The sequence below is a fragment of the Periophthalmus magnuspinnatus genome, chromosome 6, assembly GCF_009829125.3.
Source record: "Periophthalmus magnuspinnatus isolate fPerMag1 chromosome 6, fPerMag1.2.pri, whole genome shotgun sequence".
NCBI classification, from domain to species: Eukaryota; Metazoa; Chordata; class Actinopteri; order Gobiiformes; family Gobiidae; genus Periophthalmus; species Periophthalmus magnuspinnatus.
In genome coordinates, this window is record NC_047131.1 from 16,399,612 (window position 1) to 16,415,027 (window position 15,416).

A 15,416-nucleotide genomic window follows, 5' to 3' on the forward strand; every position below is an offset into this window, starting at 1 on the left:
AAATAGACATACTTTGCTAGATGAAGAAAAGACAAGAAATCAAATATCACATTACATTTCTATCCAAAGAGGTCTGTTATTAATAGTAATCATCTAATCAGATGTTAAAGTGTTAAAGTTCCCTTATTCAACTTGAGCCACCAGAACAGAAGAGTCTCAAAATATTTTTCAATATGAAAAAAAACAGGCAACTACATCAGAGAAGTACCTTTAGTTAGCTACACTGTGTACCATTTTGTCCATTTAAGTGTTAAACAACTTAACTTTTGGAAATAGAATGTTATAGTCTACTGACTCTCTTGAGTAGGTTTTGCTCAAAGAAGTGCAGTGGATCCTTGAAATCAAATCCAACTTCAAATTCAGTTTTTTTCTGAAGAGCACACACAGCAACTATTATAGCCAACACCGCAGTGAGGCCCCATATGTGATAGTTAGTGTTTGAGATAGGGTCCATATAATCAAAAAAGTGCACTGGTGCCACAAATCCAGTTATGTCTTGAAGTTGAGAGTAGTTCTTGACCTGAGTGAATAAGTCCAGAGGAACTGTGAACACCGCACTGACCTCCGCTGGATTTGGACTCGGACTGAAGTCCTGGTCTATGAAGCCCACCACTGGGGTCACCATCAGCCCACTCTGCACAAGAATTCAGACTGGGTTATTGTGCAACCCTAAACAATGTCACTTTTATTCAGTTATATCACAGACAATATAAACAGTCCATGTCAAATGAAAAACTGTTTAACAATGTTATGACTATTATAATTATTATTATAGAGTAAGGGCTATAAAAGTCCACACCCAGATCTGAATTTAAAACAAAGTGTTGTTTCTACCATCATCATGATGACAACATTATTAAGTCACCTGACCTGTGAGCATTCATGTACATTTGGTTGAATGCTGAGAATACACTATGTTTGTGATGTCATATTTCTAGCAGAAACCAGGATCAGAAGTACTGGTTTACAATAGAATAGGTTTATTTTTATATTTAAAATTTGATTTTGCCATAGTTTCAGATGTAGATTGGAAGTTGGTCTATGGGAGAGTCACTGTATGAAATATCAAAACTTATGATCCACAAATGTACTTATGCTGCTCCCCAACATTGCCATATTAATCTAAAATCTTCAAGCCCTTTTATCTAACAACAATCACATTTTGGTGTTGAATATGGGCAAAAGTGTCTCCATTTTGTTTATTTATGCTGGCTCAGAATACAGTGAAAGTTGTACTAGTTCATGTGGACTGACCCAGTAATTATAGATATTAACCATAAACTCAATTTAAAATAGGCATTCTGAAATGTTGTGATGTCACATGGATGCAACCAAGTGCTAACCAGACACAACAAAATACTAAACCTAAGACACCAAAATACATACCTACCTTATTCAAAACGGGGATGAGTTTACAGACCACCTCCACATTGTGCGGCTCCAGGCCTATCTCCTCCTGGGCCTCCCTCAGAGCTGTCTCCACATCATCTCTGTCACTGGGGTCTCTCTTCCCACCGGGGAAGCACACCTCACCTGCACTGGTCCTGAGCTGCAGATACAGCAGACTGAATGTAGATGTTGCAGAAGTGCATATAGCAGGTTTTCATATTTTATTCTATTACTATTACTTGTTTTGGTGGGATAGTACCAGTGGTAAACATCATTCATCATAGTTTTACACCAGTTAAGTGTCAATTTATAAAGAAAAGTTACAAGAAATAAAAGTGGAAAAATACAGGAAGTAGTGTTACGTTCTAAAACATCATCCCTTTGCCTTGGTCATCAACACATTAAATTAAACCCAGAATTCAGAGACAATTTACTTTAAGGAACACAATTCTTTGACAGTTTAAACATTCACTTAGCAAAATAACAGTGTAGTAATTTTACTTGTCAAATAAGAAGGGGGTTTGGCCCCTGTTTACAGTAAGGTTGCTAGGGAAGAGAATCACCTCACCACCTCACCTCACTCTCACCAAAATTGTTGAAATAGGGAACACTAGGCAAGATTATTAGTACAATCTGGAATATTTTATGTTAACTTTGTTTTAATGAAAAGTGTAGCCAAACCTGTCATGCAAGGCAAATGCAACTATAAAAATTAAAAAATACCTCCAGAGAGCGCAGAGTCATGAGTGTATATAACTCCTCTCCCTTCACAAACAGTGGAATGAGCACAGCAGCTTTACGCAGAGGCAAGTGTGCAAACTTGTCTCCAATGTCAAACTGCCTGAGAGTGGCAATGGTCTGTGCCTTGATGTTCATAGTATCTGAAAAAAAAAAACAACAACATCTACATAGCAATGCGTTTGACAGGTTTGTACTCCCATTAATTGCATTTTTGTGGAGTAAAGACATCAGCTTATGCCTTTTTCTAGCATTGTATTGTTGTATGTTTATAATGTTTAGAAGGCAAAAATGCTACACTGACTTATTGTCCAGCTTGTTTTTTTATAAGATGGAGGAGTCTATGACTATGGCAAAACCAGTACTGTTATCCATTAATATTTCCATGCTTATTGTTCACTTTCAGGTTTAAAGAATAGTGGCTTTTCCTGGGTTTCAAATTATATCCCAACATTCTATAGACCTATACTACAAATCTATAAATCTTATGAAATACAAATGGGGGGCAGCTTGGATATATCATGGCAAAGTACAGTGTAATCAATGGGGAAAACTGTCTCTAGCCCCCCATCTGACAATATGACTTCATCAATTGTAGAAACTGAAAAATTACAATTCATTAATCCATAAAATTGACCCTACTAATTAATTTATGATAAATATATCAAAACAATTGACCCTAACTGCACTTTATGTAAAGAATACCCAGAAACTATCTTTTTCGGAAATGCACTATTACAAACACATTTTGAAAACCTGCTATATGCACTTTAAACAGCTACATTCAGTCCATTTTTTTTGCAGCTCAGGACCATATTGACCCTAACTTTTACTCAAATTTGAGCATATCATTTTTAGTGTACATGATAAGGTTTTATATTCACAAACGTAAATTCTCTTGTACATCCTTGTTTTTTCCTGTTTTAATTAATCAATTAGAATCCTACCTTTCTACTCTTCCCAAAAGCTTAAACAAAAAAGCCATATTTACATATGAGGGTTGTTTGTCTTCGTACAATGTAACAATGCAACTGTTTAAGCTTTTCTTTTTTCTATGTATGCCTCCCCCCTGGCATTCTATTCGTTATAATTTTTATTTTTTTCATTTTGTCATTATAACAATGACCTTTCTATAATAATAATAATAATAATAATAATAATAATAATAATAATAATAATAATAATAAATCAATTTTGCTAGTAAAATTGTTTGCTGTTGCACTCGGGACAAATACGTTTCATTGTGGGTAATCATGCTCTCTAGAAGGGTGAAAGATGTGAAAGAAAGTGCAAAGATTATCATTGCTACAGAAAATCTAGCTGTCAGATCTGACTCTTGTTTAAATTAAGAAGGTTTGTTTGTTAAATAAAATGCCCTTACCACCAGTATGTCAACATCCGCATTGACTGACGTATGGTATCGACACGTCATCACGCATTTTTTCATTTTTTTTCGGATGCACCGTTTTGTTTACATATTTTTAAATTTTTTAATCACTATTGCTATACATATACTTTAAGATAGGTTATTCATTTAATGTATTGTTACATCTCCATGCGAAAGTATCACATTAAAATAAGTGACGTTATTTGTAAACGATTAATGAGTTATTTGCCCCCTCTTCCGGCCACACAAGGAAATACAACAGATTTGGTTTTAACATAAACTGTATTGCTTTTTAACAGGTCCTCTTAGGAAACAACATTAAATAAATTAATAAAATACAGTACATTCAGACTCATTTTATGGCATAATGCCAAGTGAAAACAAAAACTATAGATTACCCTGACGGGTAACCTATAGCCCAACAAATAATAAATCCACTGAGACTATACTAAATAAGATTATTTGAATAAAATAACATTATTATAGCAATAAGTTATAAATATGCACTAAACTCTGCATACATTCAAAACATTAAATTATTTCAATATAAAGGTACGTAAATGTTCTTATTATTTACACACCACATAAAAAAATAAATACGCTTGAAAACACAGCAAACATAAGGTAGATTCGTCACAGTGATTCCATGTAGTTCCATCATTCCAGTCTCCAATGTCACACCCTGTACTTCTCCCGCGCCTGTTCATTTAGTATGCAGATGTGCTGTGAAAACCAGAATTCAATATAGGTATATATTTTTATTTAAGTGCATATTTATTTTTATGTTTGTGTAACTTACGCTGAGATCCCTAAAGTACTCATTGTAGTCCAGTGCATATCCTACAAGAAAGGCATCAGGCACCTCAAAGCCAATATCTGAAAAATAAATAAATGCATTTTATATCAAAGACACAGCATTTTCAACTTTGTGGATGGAGGGCTTGCCAGTGCCAAGTAGTGAAGTCAAATACTAAATAATAATAATAATTTTATTAAAGTTTATACACACCTTTCCATTCAATGCTTTTTCTTTGTTTGCTACTTTCAACAATAGACTGTAGATACGTACTGAAGGCATCAAATATATGAAGCAAGATGTATGGAATGGTATGTACAAAGGAAGAAAAAAATTTAAAAAAATTAAATGACTAAATATTTTTAGATTTGCTTTGATGACATCGCTGCAAACACTTGGCCATATGTGTTCATTCATAGTTGCAATGTCTTCATTGAGAATCTACAATGTAAATAGTCAAAGAAAAAACATAAAATGAAAACCTGTCTTAACTTTTGACTGGTAGTGAATTTTATGAAGTGAAAAATATTAATATCACCCATATCATTTCTAACTTTCTAATGTTAAGTAGGAGAGTCAAACGCTTACTATGACAGCTGTCCTTGAGAGGATATCTTAACCAGCTTATCCAACTCCAGTCTAAAAGCATTACATAACAGGCCCAGGCAGTGACAGTGTGAGCAGCGGATATGAGGCAAGTGATGATGTCTAAGTGCCAGGCTTAACATCAACTATACAAATATTCTCTGTAGTATTGAAACCTCTATGTATAATGTTTTTGGTGACATCTGGTGACTTAATAGCAGATTACAGTTCCACATCTTAAACTGCAGTAACAGAGGTTGAATTCACTTTCTAAAATTTGATGATGTCATAATTTAAAATGGAGGGCAGATATAACAATGGGAAATTCACTCTACCAAACTAAAAGCAGTGGGGGCTAGGAAGACTGCTTCATATTGACAGCTTTGAAGTGGATCAAATGAGCACAATTACTATAATGTGGTAAAGTTGAATTATACACAAAAGGCTGGTCAGGACATTTGTTTTGCCTTTCAACAAGAGAGATAGGGATTGTGTAGCTACACTATATTTATTTTTAGTTAGTCCAATGATAACCCAAAGGTTATTTTAAGATGCTGAGATCCCAAGCTTTATACTGTGACCTTCACTGTAAATGTTTTAGGTACCTGATGGTTAATATTGTGATAATATCATACCATGAGATTTGGATTTACCAAACATAAAATAAAATAAAGACACTGGCATTGGCAAACTACTGTAAATGCAATACACAGACGATACTCACAGTCTGGTCTGTATCCTGAACTCCTCGGTGTCCTCTTCACCAGGAGGCTAAAAAAAACCAAATATATTGTATATTACCAACATTAACACAGGGAATCTAATTAGACCAAACATGGCATCAAATTAGACCAAAAGGTGGGGTAGCAAAGGTGGAAAATAACTATACTCATACTGTACTTGTTATGTTTGAGAGAGTAATTGTACTCTTTTTTTCGGTGTAGATTTTTAAACATTTAAACTTGTGAATTGTAATTTAAAACAACTTAATTCACCGTTAAAATCTTGTAAAATTAATCACCTTTGTTTAGTATTTTACTTTTTCTACTTTTTCTAATACAGCTCAAGATCATTCTAAAACTCTTCAGGAAAGGTTAAATTCTGTCCTGTGAATGTGACTTTTTAGTATTGATGCTTGCTTAGATAGTTTTAATATTGATTAGTATCTGATTCTCGATAATTCTGACAACCCTAGTACAGGTTGTGCGTACTCTTTCCACCACTGTAGTGTAGCGCAGCTGGTTGCATAATGAACAAACTTATGATGCTAGCACCATTTCACAAGACATATAAAGCTTTCACATCAACAGCACTTTAGACTTCCTATGCTAGCAGCAGTTTTATTAATGCAGACTTAAGCATCATAGGAAACCCACAGTTTCCGGTTTGCGATAACTATCAGAGAGACTGCGCGAAATGACCTGTCCTGCACACACTGCAGAGGATGAGATTAACTCTTAAGCTTCCCACTCCGTCACATCACCGCTTTATACAAGTAGATAGGAGGGTCCATTAGCTAAGAGCCACAATAAACACACTAGACTAGCCACTATACCCACCCACCATACTGGAAGTCAATACGTCCTACATAAACCCCCCAATGCCTACCTTGCAACTTTAACCATTTTAGGATTGCATTCATTAAGCAGGGATAGTAGTGTCTGCATGGTCCGCCCGGTCTCTACAATGTCCTATTCCAAGCAGATAAGAAAAATACATGCAAATGGACTTAAAATGTTGCAATGATGCTCGTTTAGGCTTTGCAATGTTGAAAAATTACTTACCTCTACAATCAATACATTCTGTAAAAGACAAAATAATGCCACATTCTAAATTCAAAAGTGCAATTTGCTATGCTTTCTGACACAATTTAGAGGCTAACCTTGCCAGCAAGATTGGACAGCTCATCCCCGCCAATAACTTTGACGTTGTTGGTTGATTTGTCATTCTAAAGAGCATAAAAAACAGAAGAGAACTTACAGAACTTACATCATTTTGGGTTTAATGTTTAATGTTTGGGAAGTAGAATGACTTTCAGAATAGAGCGTTAAAAGGTTAGCTGTAATTAAAGAAAACTGCAATTTGAATGGCTATAACTAGCAATTTGCAGACTGTAATTATGTAGGTGGCATAATGTTCTCTGCAGGTGTCTTATTATGTCTAAAACATGTTAACCCTGAAGTATGGACCTCTACAAACATGTTGTGAGATGGGATTCTTTAACATTTGAGAGAAACCATAAATTATTATCTGTTAAAGTACGGTTTATTGGCTGTAGTTAGCCCAGAAAGTCTATCATGTTTGAATTATGATTTATACAAAGCTGTTCTATAGTTACTTCAGAGATAAATAACAGCTGCTTAACACATTTGGATCAGTTTTGCCATATTTTATGTTTGTTTGAAAGATATAAATACTATTTTCAGTCTCTGCTCTGGTATCGGTTGATATCGGGCATTGGCAGATACTTAAAGCTATAGTATCAAAATCAGTATCAAACCCGAAATAGCTGGAACTCCATGGAAATGTCTTTGCCTTGAATATTCCACAGTAATATATTAAACTGATCCATCTTGCGTATTTTTTTTTTGGTATTTTTTTTGTAAAACTCTAAAAGTGGGCTCACCTCACCAAAGCTTTGCACTGTAACTTTGCCTGGTGATGACATCTGCTTGTGCCCACGGAGACAGACAAGTTTCATGCTTTAATGTGGAACATTCTTGGCAAAGCGATAACATCTCCGTGGCAACAAGCAGGTTGCGGACCCTCCACTAGACAGGATACATAGTGCATCTTTTAAAAATTCTAATTACTCTAGATATTCTTCTGAAAACATTTAATCCCACTTTAAATACTTGCGTAACTGTGTCTATAGTATCTGCACTATATATATGGACTAGAGCCAATTTGTGACTCAGTGAAATTGTCTTTGGCCCTCCTTTGCCAAGTGGCTATTAGTACAAATGAGAAAGATGGCTTACTTACACAGTAGCTCTTTACTCTAATGAAATCCACTGTCAGCGGCACTGATTTATCGCTGTTCTGGTTTAGAGCTTTGATGTAGTCCAACAGATCTGCGAAGAACTTGTAGCCTCCCTTGAGCACACACAAGGCCACTATGTGATGTCCTCCCATGTCTTGGATTATGTCACGGGCCAGGCGTTCAGTCCTAAAGAAGTAGAAGAATGCACTTTATCATTAGTGGTAGTGAACATTGGAAATACATTGGGTACTGTACTGAAACTACTCTTTGAAACTGTGGCTGGATTGATTTGTAATGCAAATATGACAGGGCTTTCTAGTAGAAGGCTTTTATAAGGGAACATGGCTTACCTGTCCATTATGAGTCCATGGGGGATGATAACCTTATCCAAATCGTTCTCATAATGTCTTGGCACACAGAATAAATCCAACTCGTGCCCCTTTTCATCGTCAGCAATCTAAAAGCAACAAAACAGGGCAATCTCATTAACTATGCGCAATACGGTTGGCACTGACAGATAACGTGCGTTTTGCCAAGAGACGCCAAGTAACCACTCAACCACCTGTTTACTGAAACCAGAGAGAGTGCAAACGAAGCACCAAGCATTTGACACTGATGAGGAGTAAACATGTCACCTGCTCAAGAGCTACAACCACGCCCCAGATACTAAGCAAGTTGGAGACAAAATTGTGCGTAAAAACAAGACGCGTTACCTGGAGATACGAAGTCATGCTGACAGCTTCGATCCCGTGGCGTTCACTGGCAGCGGGATGTGTGAGGAGACATGTCTGTGCAGAGTGAAGGGGGCGGGGAGGAGGGGGGTTGTTGTTGACTGGAGGTAGCCGCGCGCTCTCCTCGGTCTTCGCGATATCTGCGAGCGGGCGACGCACGAAGGAGCTCTCCCTTCGCAGTACCGCCAACCCAAGGTCCTCCTCCTCCTCTAAGCTCGTTACGTCAGAAGCCACTTTACCTTTGCTTTAATCTGATTTGCCAAACACATCCTGAATAGATGCTAGTTCAGTGCTAGAAAGAGTGCACGCAGTCGGGCAAATCGTGGGATCTCTCTTCTCTGAGGATTGTGGAGTTTGCGCGTGACAGTAGCGCATTGTGGCAGAATGCGCTTTGGATAACATCTGTAGAGCTGGACAGGCATTACAGATCTCATCATAACCATTGTTTTTTGCAGCACCTCTGATTCCAATCTCTGGTGCCAGTGCGCAGGTGCATTTGGAAAGAGGACACAGGGGGATCCCATGGATTTATTAGGGGGGGGGGACTACAGTCACCACTGGGCCTGGGTTACCACTACCATACCCAGCAGATAGAGGAGGACATATACACGTTTTTCTCAGTCTTAGTCTCTGTATATGACCAGACCTCATGTGAAAGATCAGAACCTCCATGATTTGCTCACTAAGCTACAGAGGCTGCACTAGCACCGATTCATGATTGGTTGTAGGTGCTGGGGTTTAGGTAGTGACGATTCTAATCAGAGAGTCTTTCTGGGTTTAAATCAAATGGGTTTCAGCACTGACACTGGCAACCCAAATGAGAGACTCGTGAGCTCATTCTGCTTTCTGATTGGATAATTGTCAGGAGAGCCTAAACCTAAACACCAAACTGCAACATGAACAACCTGGTCATCATGTCCAATGATTTTCAGCATTACAACTATTTGATTTTAACATATATAGCACCTGTCTTGGTAGATAGGTATTTATTTTGGAAATTTACAATCTGTCAGTGCTAGGGTCACAGAGGACAAGACTGTTTGAGGCCAGTATCTGGAGCCAATTTATGGATTTCATGGATTTCAGCTGTTGACATTTTGAGGACTTTTCACCATTCAAAAAGATAGTGTAATAGTTGTCAATTGCTATGGCAAGCTTGCCATAGCAATTGACATGTTTCATCATCGTGAAACCCATGCATAGAGACTGCAATATAGTTGACTTGAATATTCCTGTATTCCATACACTGAGTAGGGAAATCAATTTTTAGGATTGACTTGAATTTAACTTAATTCTAATGAGAAAATTATTAACCAAGTACCACAATACCTATTACGGACTACTTCCTCATAAGGGACATAAAGGGGGAGATTATTTGTCTTGATATGTTAAATGTTGTGGCCATGGTGTTTTTCTGTGAACAAGAAAACATTAACAAAGACACTAAAATAAAGTACTGGAATATAAATTGAATGAATAAAAACAAAATATAGACCAACACATCACTGAAAAGGACAGACTTTAATATGATCCCATATTCTGAATATTACAGAAACAAAAACATTTTACAAAATCTATACGAGGTGCTTGACAACTATGAAAACAGAAGAAACACTTTTTTCATCAGGAACATGGGAGGAGCCCACATCATCGTTAAGTATATTAAGAGTCTTTTAGAGTGCCATTAACGACCCATGGGCCAATCTCAAGTGACATGGCTCCCCTTATAGAGTCCTACTTTTAGATCCACATGTAGATATGAAACGTGGGCAAAAGTAGAGCAGCATCCAGAAGGAGACGGCTTCCTTGGAGAGCTGCATGAAAAGAACACTTATTTCTTCTTCTTGTCATCTTTTTTGGCCGCATCCGTTTTCTCCTTCTCTTTGTCCTTGTCGTCTTTCTTCTCCTTGTCGTCCTTCTTTTCTTTCTTTCCCTCATCCTTCTCCTGGCCCTCCTTCTTCTCAGCGTCTCTGTTGGCGATCTTGTTGTTGATGAGGTTATGCAGGGCCACCACCGAGCGAATCAGTGATGCCAAGTACACTACCAGCATCTGGTCGTTGGTCTTTAGGTAGAATGCTTTTGTGAACTCCTGGGCAATGGCAAAACATTTTAATCATTAACTTAAAAAACAAAACAAAAAAAAACTTTTTCAACGTTGATGTTTTTTTTTTTTTTTTAAATAAACTGTTTTGAATTTTAGGTATATAAATAAACCCAAAAATGCATACTGAAAAGGTATTAAATTTGCTACAATTGTAGAACAGTGTGCCCTCTAGTGGTCAATATAGAAATTGACAATGACAACTGTTTATAATAAACGTAATGTCATTTCAATTAACATTGTGTAGGCTTTTTGTTTATTTACTTGAGATAGGTGAATATAACAATAAGCCAGTATTTGCACTTTTTAGCACCAACTGTGGTACACTGCAGTGGTTGGTAAATCTCTAAAATTTGTTGCACCAATAACTTATCAACTATATGGATCATTGTGAATCATTGTACCTGGTCTACTGTTCCTGTTCACACCAAGCCCTTACCAGTAGGTTGACATCTGGCAGCAGGTTGAAGACATCCTGCAGTTGGTAGATGATCTGGTGGTTGATGGGTAGTTTTCCAGCTGCCACTCTCTCCAGGTATGAGCGGATGTCCAACAGCTTTGAGTTCAGTCCTTTGAGGCCATGGACCTGGTTTGTGATGCGCTGAGACAATGTGCCCACTGTGGTGTCTTTAATATCTCTGAAAAACAAATACAAAACAATGCAGATAAGGACATTTGTATTTGCCTATTTTGCCCATCACAAATATTAGGATAAATAATACAATAGCCACATTTAGGATGAACTCTACATTCTCTATTTGTCTCCAATCTTTTGCAGCACTATAACATACCAAGTAGAATTTATTCAAACAAATATTTCAAAAAGATCCAAAAATCTATAGAACTGTAAAGCTGGCAAAAACATTTATTTTAAAGAGGGGGTATTACACTTCCATAGGGTGAGGGAGGTGCAACACCTAAAGTCATGGTGCCACCACAATAACCTGCTTTTAAACACCAAAAAGACCAAGGAGATTGTTGTGGATTTCTGCAGAAGAAGTCACAACAACCACCTACCTCTCCTCATTGGCTCCGAAGCGGTGGAGAGGGTGAGCAGTTTTAAATTCCTGGGGGTGAGGCTCCTGAACTCTGCCCCTCTCCCCTCTCGGCCCCTCTCTGCCCCCCTCTCACGGACAAAAACCACATCCAACTCTCAATAACACTGAACTGGTTGCATTGTTGCATTTTGTCATTATTCTCAAGACCCTGTCTGTATGTCCCTGTTTTTATGCACCTTACTGACACCATCATGCTGCTACAAGACTGTCATGTTGTACTGAAGCCACACTGGGTCAATCTTTACACTGGGGTTTAAGGGTATTTATTATTTATGCACTTTATGGGATGCTCCAAACACAATTTCGTTGTTCTTTTGTGACAATGACAAATAAACTGAACTGAACTATTAATTGCCAACACATTACATATTCAAATCACTATTACCTTTTATTGTTTTGGAAATGCTGTATTCACCAAAAACACCACATTTAATGACTGCCCACCCCTCCCTTTGCTCTTCATGCTAAGTTACTCTCCCTTCAGAGCATTATCACAATAGACGTCCAAATTATTATACATCTCACTAGGTTTGTGAAGTTGTAGTGTACTGTTTTGTATCACATTTTTGTATATTTAAGTAGAACTGTCATTTGGGAGCATGGGTGTTGTAGGCTTATGGGCTACATTTTGGATTTTGGATCTTACTGGATTTTGGATCCTACTGTTCCTAAGAAGGGCTCTAACAATGCCCGAGAGATCACAAGGTCACTCAGACATGTATTTTTGTTCATTTCTAACCAGGACGGATGTGGAGCAAATGTAAACAAATACTTTGAAGAATAAATTCTATTTTTATAACATCTGTGATCACCTTAGCAAATGTTCCACTCCAACTTCCTCTGCTTCCTCAGCTCCAATCTCACTTGTTACATGTTCAAATGTCCTGGAGGTTGGAGTGCCATCCTGCAAATAACAAATTGATACAATAAGAACTATTTCACCTCAAAAATCTGTACCTGAAAATGGAGAAAACATTCTATTGAACTACTATCAGAGTAAACTTACATCATGGATTTCCTCCACTGAAATATAGGCTTCTGTAGGCAGACCCAGATCTTTTGGTTTTACATCTATGATGACTAATACCTGTGGAACAAATACAACAGCAACAACATGATTAAGAAGTCAGTAATGAGTTCATAAGTGAATCTAGAGAAAGTTACCCAAACCTACTGAGTTAGTGCAGTACTGTTTGATGAGCTCATTGATGGCGATGTCATTTTTATGCAACTTTGGCCCTGTGTGGTACCAGCCAACTATCCTTTCTCTAGCTGTAAAAAAAAACAAACAAACCCAAAAACATACAAAAATTGTTATATGCAGCGAGTGAAATAATATACATTAGCAGTGCTAAATTGGCAATTTTTCAAATTCAAATGTAAGCATTTCTACCACTGTAACCTCAACAACATACATAACATTGTGATACTGACCTAAAATAATGTTTCAAACCTTATTAAAAGAAACAATAGCTCTGTCAAAGCTAAAGATACCCATCTGAATAACTAACTGCATTGACCATGAGTGTTCGTCAGTCAGTATGCGCCCCTTAGTGAAAAAAGTCTGGACACCCCTGCTCCAACTTTAATGTATCAAGTACAGCTGTTACTTACCATTTACTTTCTTAAACATGCCGTACATGTTCTCCAAGTAATCATGGTCCAAAAACCACACAGAGTCATCCCGGTCATCCTCGTCAAATGGCACTATAAAGAAAAGACGCATATTAATTACAGTTGTTAATATCTGTACCAGGTATTGTTTAACGTTGAACAGACTTGCATTCACTAAAACATATAGATAGCAGCTGACACCTTACACAGCACACCGACACTTACCAGCAAAGCTATTAGAAACATCAAGAACCTTTTTCTGCCAAGATCCCAGAAGGACACCGACCACTCGCTTCTGGTTTCCAACCTTCCCTATTCTGTGACACAAACAGTTGAGTTGACATGAGGTAGCCGTTCATATAAAATGCTCACGGAGAACAGCTAATCGAGCGCATCTGTCAAAGTGAAAACCACACAAAATGGAGGCTTTGACACTCATCAAGTACTCTACATAGTTATTTTATTCAAATCTAGTAGTCACACAAAACACAGCATCCACACAGCTAATTTGCCGATGCTAAACGTGTTCCATTCACTGTCAATGGCGCTCTGACTCAGCACTGCTAACCGTAGCTGTCTGTAGTCACAACTTCACGTAAGAGCGGATTTTTACTTTTTATTAAGTCATAAAATTACACCATACAGACCTGTTAAAATGGTCCACCACGCTGAGCAAAACCAGGGGATGAACGACTACGTTTTCCACCGCTAAATCCGGCATTTTGTCAATAAAGATAAACCAAAGCGCTGAGAGTTCTTCTTCTTCTTCTTCTGCTGCTGCTGCTGTTTCTGCTTCTTCTTGACTTCCGGTAGAGTGAGCATGGTTAGTGCATTGCTGCCCCCCACAGTTCAGGCGATTAAACACCGACACTAACTAATTTGTGTTCCGTCTTTGTCAGTGTAAAGAGTTCAGGAACAGAAACGCCGCTCATATTAAAGAACCTTTTAGCTGCATTCAAAACAATTTCGATCCAATCAGACTTGTCTTTGAGGCTAAATGCACAGTTTATAACAGTCGAAATGAAGGCAAGAAAATTCCTTTTGTTCAAACTAACAAAGTTTCCAATTTGATCTGAGGGCAGCCGCAGGACGCGTCAGCGCAGCAAAAATACTCTACAACATTGTAGGGTAACTAAAGCATATCAAATTGCACACATTTTGCACAAATACGTATTTTTACCGGTTTAATATTTTATTGTAATAAGAGAATATGGTAGCGAAACAATATGGCCTATATTTACTGAAATGCAATGAATTTTATGCTAATATCTCTTAACTGGGTGAGAGTGACTTTAGGTAACCTGCTTTACAGTCTCATTACAAATTCTTTTCATTTTTTCTGTTAATTTAAAAATAATTTTAAGCTAAAGCTAAGGAAGCTTGAAGAAACACTGAAGAGGATTGAAGCTTGAAGAGAAGTTGGAACAATAGTTGTGAACTCAGACGGTAGGATTTCTTTATAAAATGTCCATACTGCAAGGATCTGAAGCTAATTCAATGTAAAATATGTTCCCTTAGGTCTTACAGTCAGGACATGGATTGTACATTGTGAACTGTGGTCGACACAGTTCACAATGCAGGACTTTTGCGCAGCTTCACCATGAAGGCCAGGAGTACAGTCAGAGATATTGACCCCCAAGATGACCTTGTGTATCTCAGGATTTGCACTAAAATACATGAGATTATGATTGCACCTGGTAAGTGGATTTGCAATACTTTATATTTTAATAAAAAAAATAAATAAAAAGAATCTATCCAAGTTGTTTTATGTTTTGCAGAGAATGAGATCTTAGTGTTCCAGAAGATCCGACTAGGAAACTGGATAGTTTATTAGACATGTTAATACTAACTTTATCAAGTGCCATATTTGTATTGTATTTCATTCGTTTTCCCATTTTTAGAACAGAAATAAAGTTATTGTTAACCACTGTTCTTAAATACAAATGAAAAATTGCAAAGGAATAGAAATAGACTTATTTATTTACCCATTTTAACAAAATTAATTTCAAACAAATCAATAAAAAGTTTTTTTTA

The 15,416-nt window shown here is 37.2% G+C and overlaps 3 protein-coding genes across 4 annotated transcripts; all 3 read right to left on the bottom strand.

Annotated features, from left to right (window-relative positions):
• Window positions 1-152: 152 nt before the first annotated feature.
• On the bottom strand, window positions 153-3,529 carry nudt7 (nudix (nucleoside diphosphate linked moiety X)-type motif 7). 2 transcript variants are annotated; one of them, XM_055222456.1, is made up of 4 exons: window positions 3,509-3,529; window positions 2,113-2,270; window positions 1,391-1,549; window positions 153-634 (listed from the first exon to the last, which is right to left on the bottom strand). In XM_055222456.1, exons 2-4 carry the CDS (start codon window positions 2,263-2,265, stop codon window positions 281-283), a joined length of 666 nt encoding a protein of 221 aa, XP_055078431.1. In that variant the 5' UTR covers window positions 2,266-2,270; window positions 3,509-3,529; the 3' UTR covers window positions 153-280. The 2 variants fall into 2 exon arrangements, with proteins under 2 accessions (XP_055078431.1, XP_033824074.1); XM_033968183.2 differs by having other exon boundaries at window positions 159-634; window positions 3,512-3,528.
• A 248-nt stretch (window positions 3,530-3,777) lies between these two features.
• On the bottom strand, window positions 3,778-8,807 carry hprt1l (hypoxanthine phosphoribosyltransferase 1, like). Its single transcript, XM_033967957.2, has 9 exons — window positions 8,592-8,807; window positions 8,229-8,335; window positions 7,881-8,064; window positions 6,778-6,843; window positions 6,680-6,697; window positions 6,504-6,586; window positions 5,620-5,666; window positions 4,314-4,390; window positions 3,778-4,237 (listed from the first exon to the last, which is right to left on the bottom strand). Exons 1-9 carry the CDS (start codon window positions 8,607-8,609, stop codon window positions 4,190-4,192), a joined length of 648 nt encoding a protein of 215 aa, XP_033823848.1. The 5' UTR covers window positions 8,610-8,807; the 3' UTR covers window positions 3,778-4,189.
• Window positions 8,808-10,115: 1,308 nt separating this feature from the next.
• psmd7 (proteasome 26S subunit, non-ATPase 7) lies at window positions 10,116-14,189 on the bottom strand. The gene is made up of 8 exons (XM_033967742.2): window positions 14,030-14,189; window positions 13,608-13,699; window positions 13,383-13,475; window positions 12,943-13,040; window positions 12,775-12,855; window positions 12,581-12,672; window positions 11,150-11,348; window positions 10,116-10,698 (listed from the first exon to the last, which is right to left on the bottom strand). Exons 1-8 carry the CDS (start codon window positions 14,101-14,103, stop codon window positions 10,441-10,443), a joined length of 987 nt encoding a protein of 328 aa, XP_033823633.1. The 5' UTR covers window positions 14,104-14,189; the 3' UTR covers window positions 10,116-10,440.
• Between the last annotated feature and the right edge of the window lie 1,227 nt (window positions 14,190-15,416).

What these genes read in the sequence shown, in the direction of transcription:
- nudt7 (XM_055222456.1), bottom strand. Translation starts at nt 2,265, where the DNA reads ATGAACATCAAGGCACAGACCATTGCCACTCTCAGGCAGTTTGACATT. An exon ending in TGACTCTGCGCTCTCTGGAG is followed by an intron (nt 1,550 to 2,112) that starts GTATTTTTTAAT and finishes CTGTATCTGCAG; the next exon opens with CTCAGGACCAGTGCAGGTGA. An exon ending in TCATCCCCGTTTTGAATAAG is followed by an intron (nt 635 to 1,390) that starts GTAGGTATGTAT and finishes ATTCTTGTGCAG; the next exon opens with AGTGGGCTGATGGTGACCCC.
- hprt1l (XM_033967957.2), bottom strand. An exon ending in TTCAGGATACAGACCAGACT is followed by an intron (nt 4,391 to 5,619) that starts GTGAGTATCGTC and finishes TTTATTTTTCAG; the next exon opens with ATATTGGCTTTGAGGTGCCT. An exon ending in AGTACTTTAGGGATCTCAGC is followed by an intron (nt 4,238 to 4,313) that starts GTAAGTTACACA and finishes TGGTTTTCACAG; the next exon opens with CACATCTGCATACTAAATGA.
- psmd7 (XM_033967742.2), bottom strand. Translation starts at nt 14,103, where the DNA reads ATGCCGGATTTAGCGGTGGAAAACGTAGTCGTTCATCCCCTGGTTTTG. An exon ending in AACAGTACTGCACTAACTCA is followed by an intron (nt 12,856 to 12,942) that starts GTAGGTTTGGGT and finishes TTTGTTCCACAG; the next exon opens with GTATTAGTCATCATAGATGT. An exon ending in TGCCAGATGTCAACCTACTG is followed by an intron (nt 10,699 to 11,149) that starts GTAAGGGCTTGG and finishes GCCATTGCCCAG; the next exon opens with GAGTTCACAAAAGCATTCTA.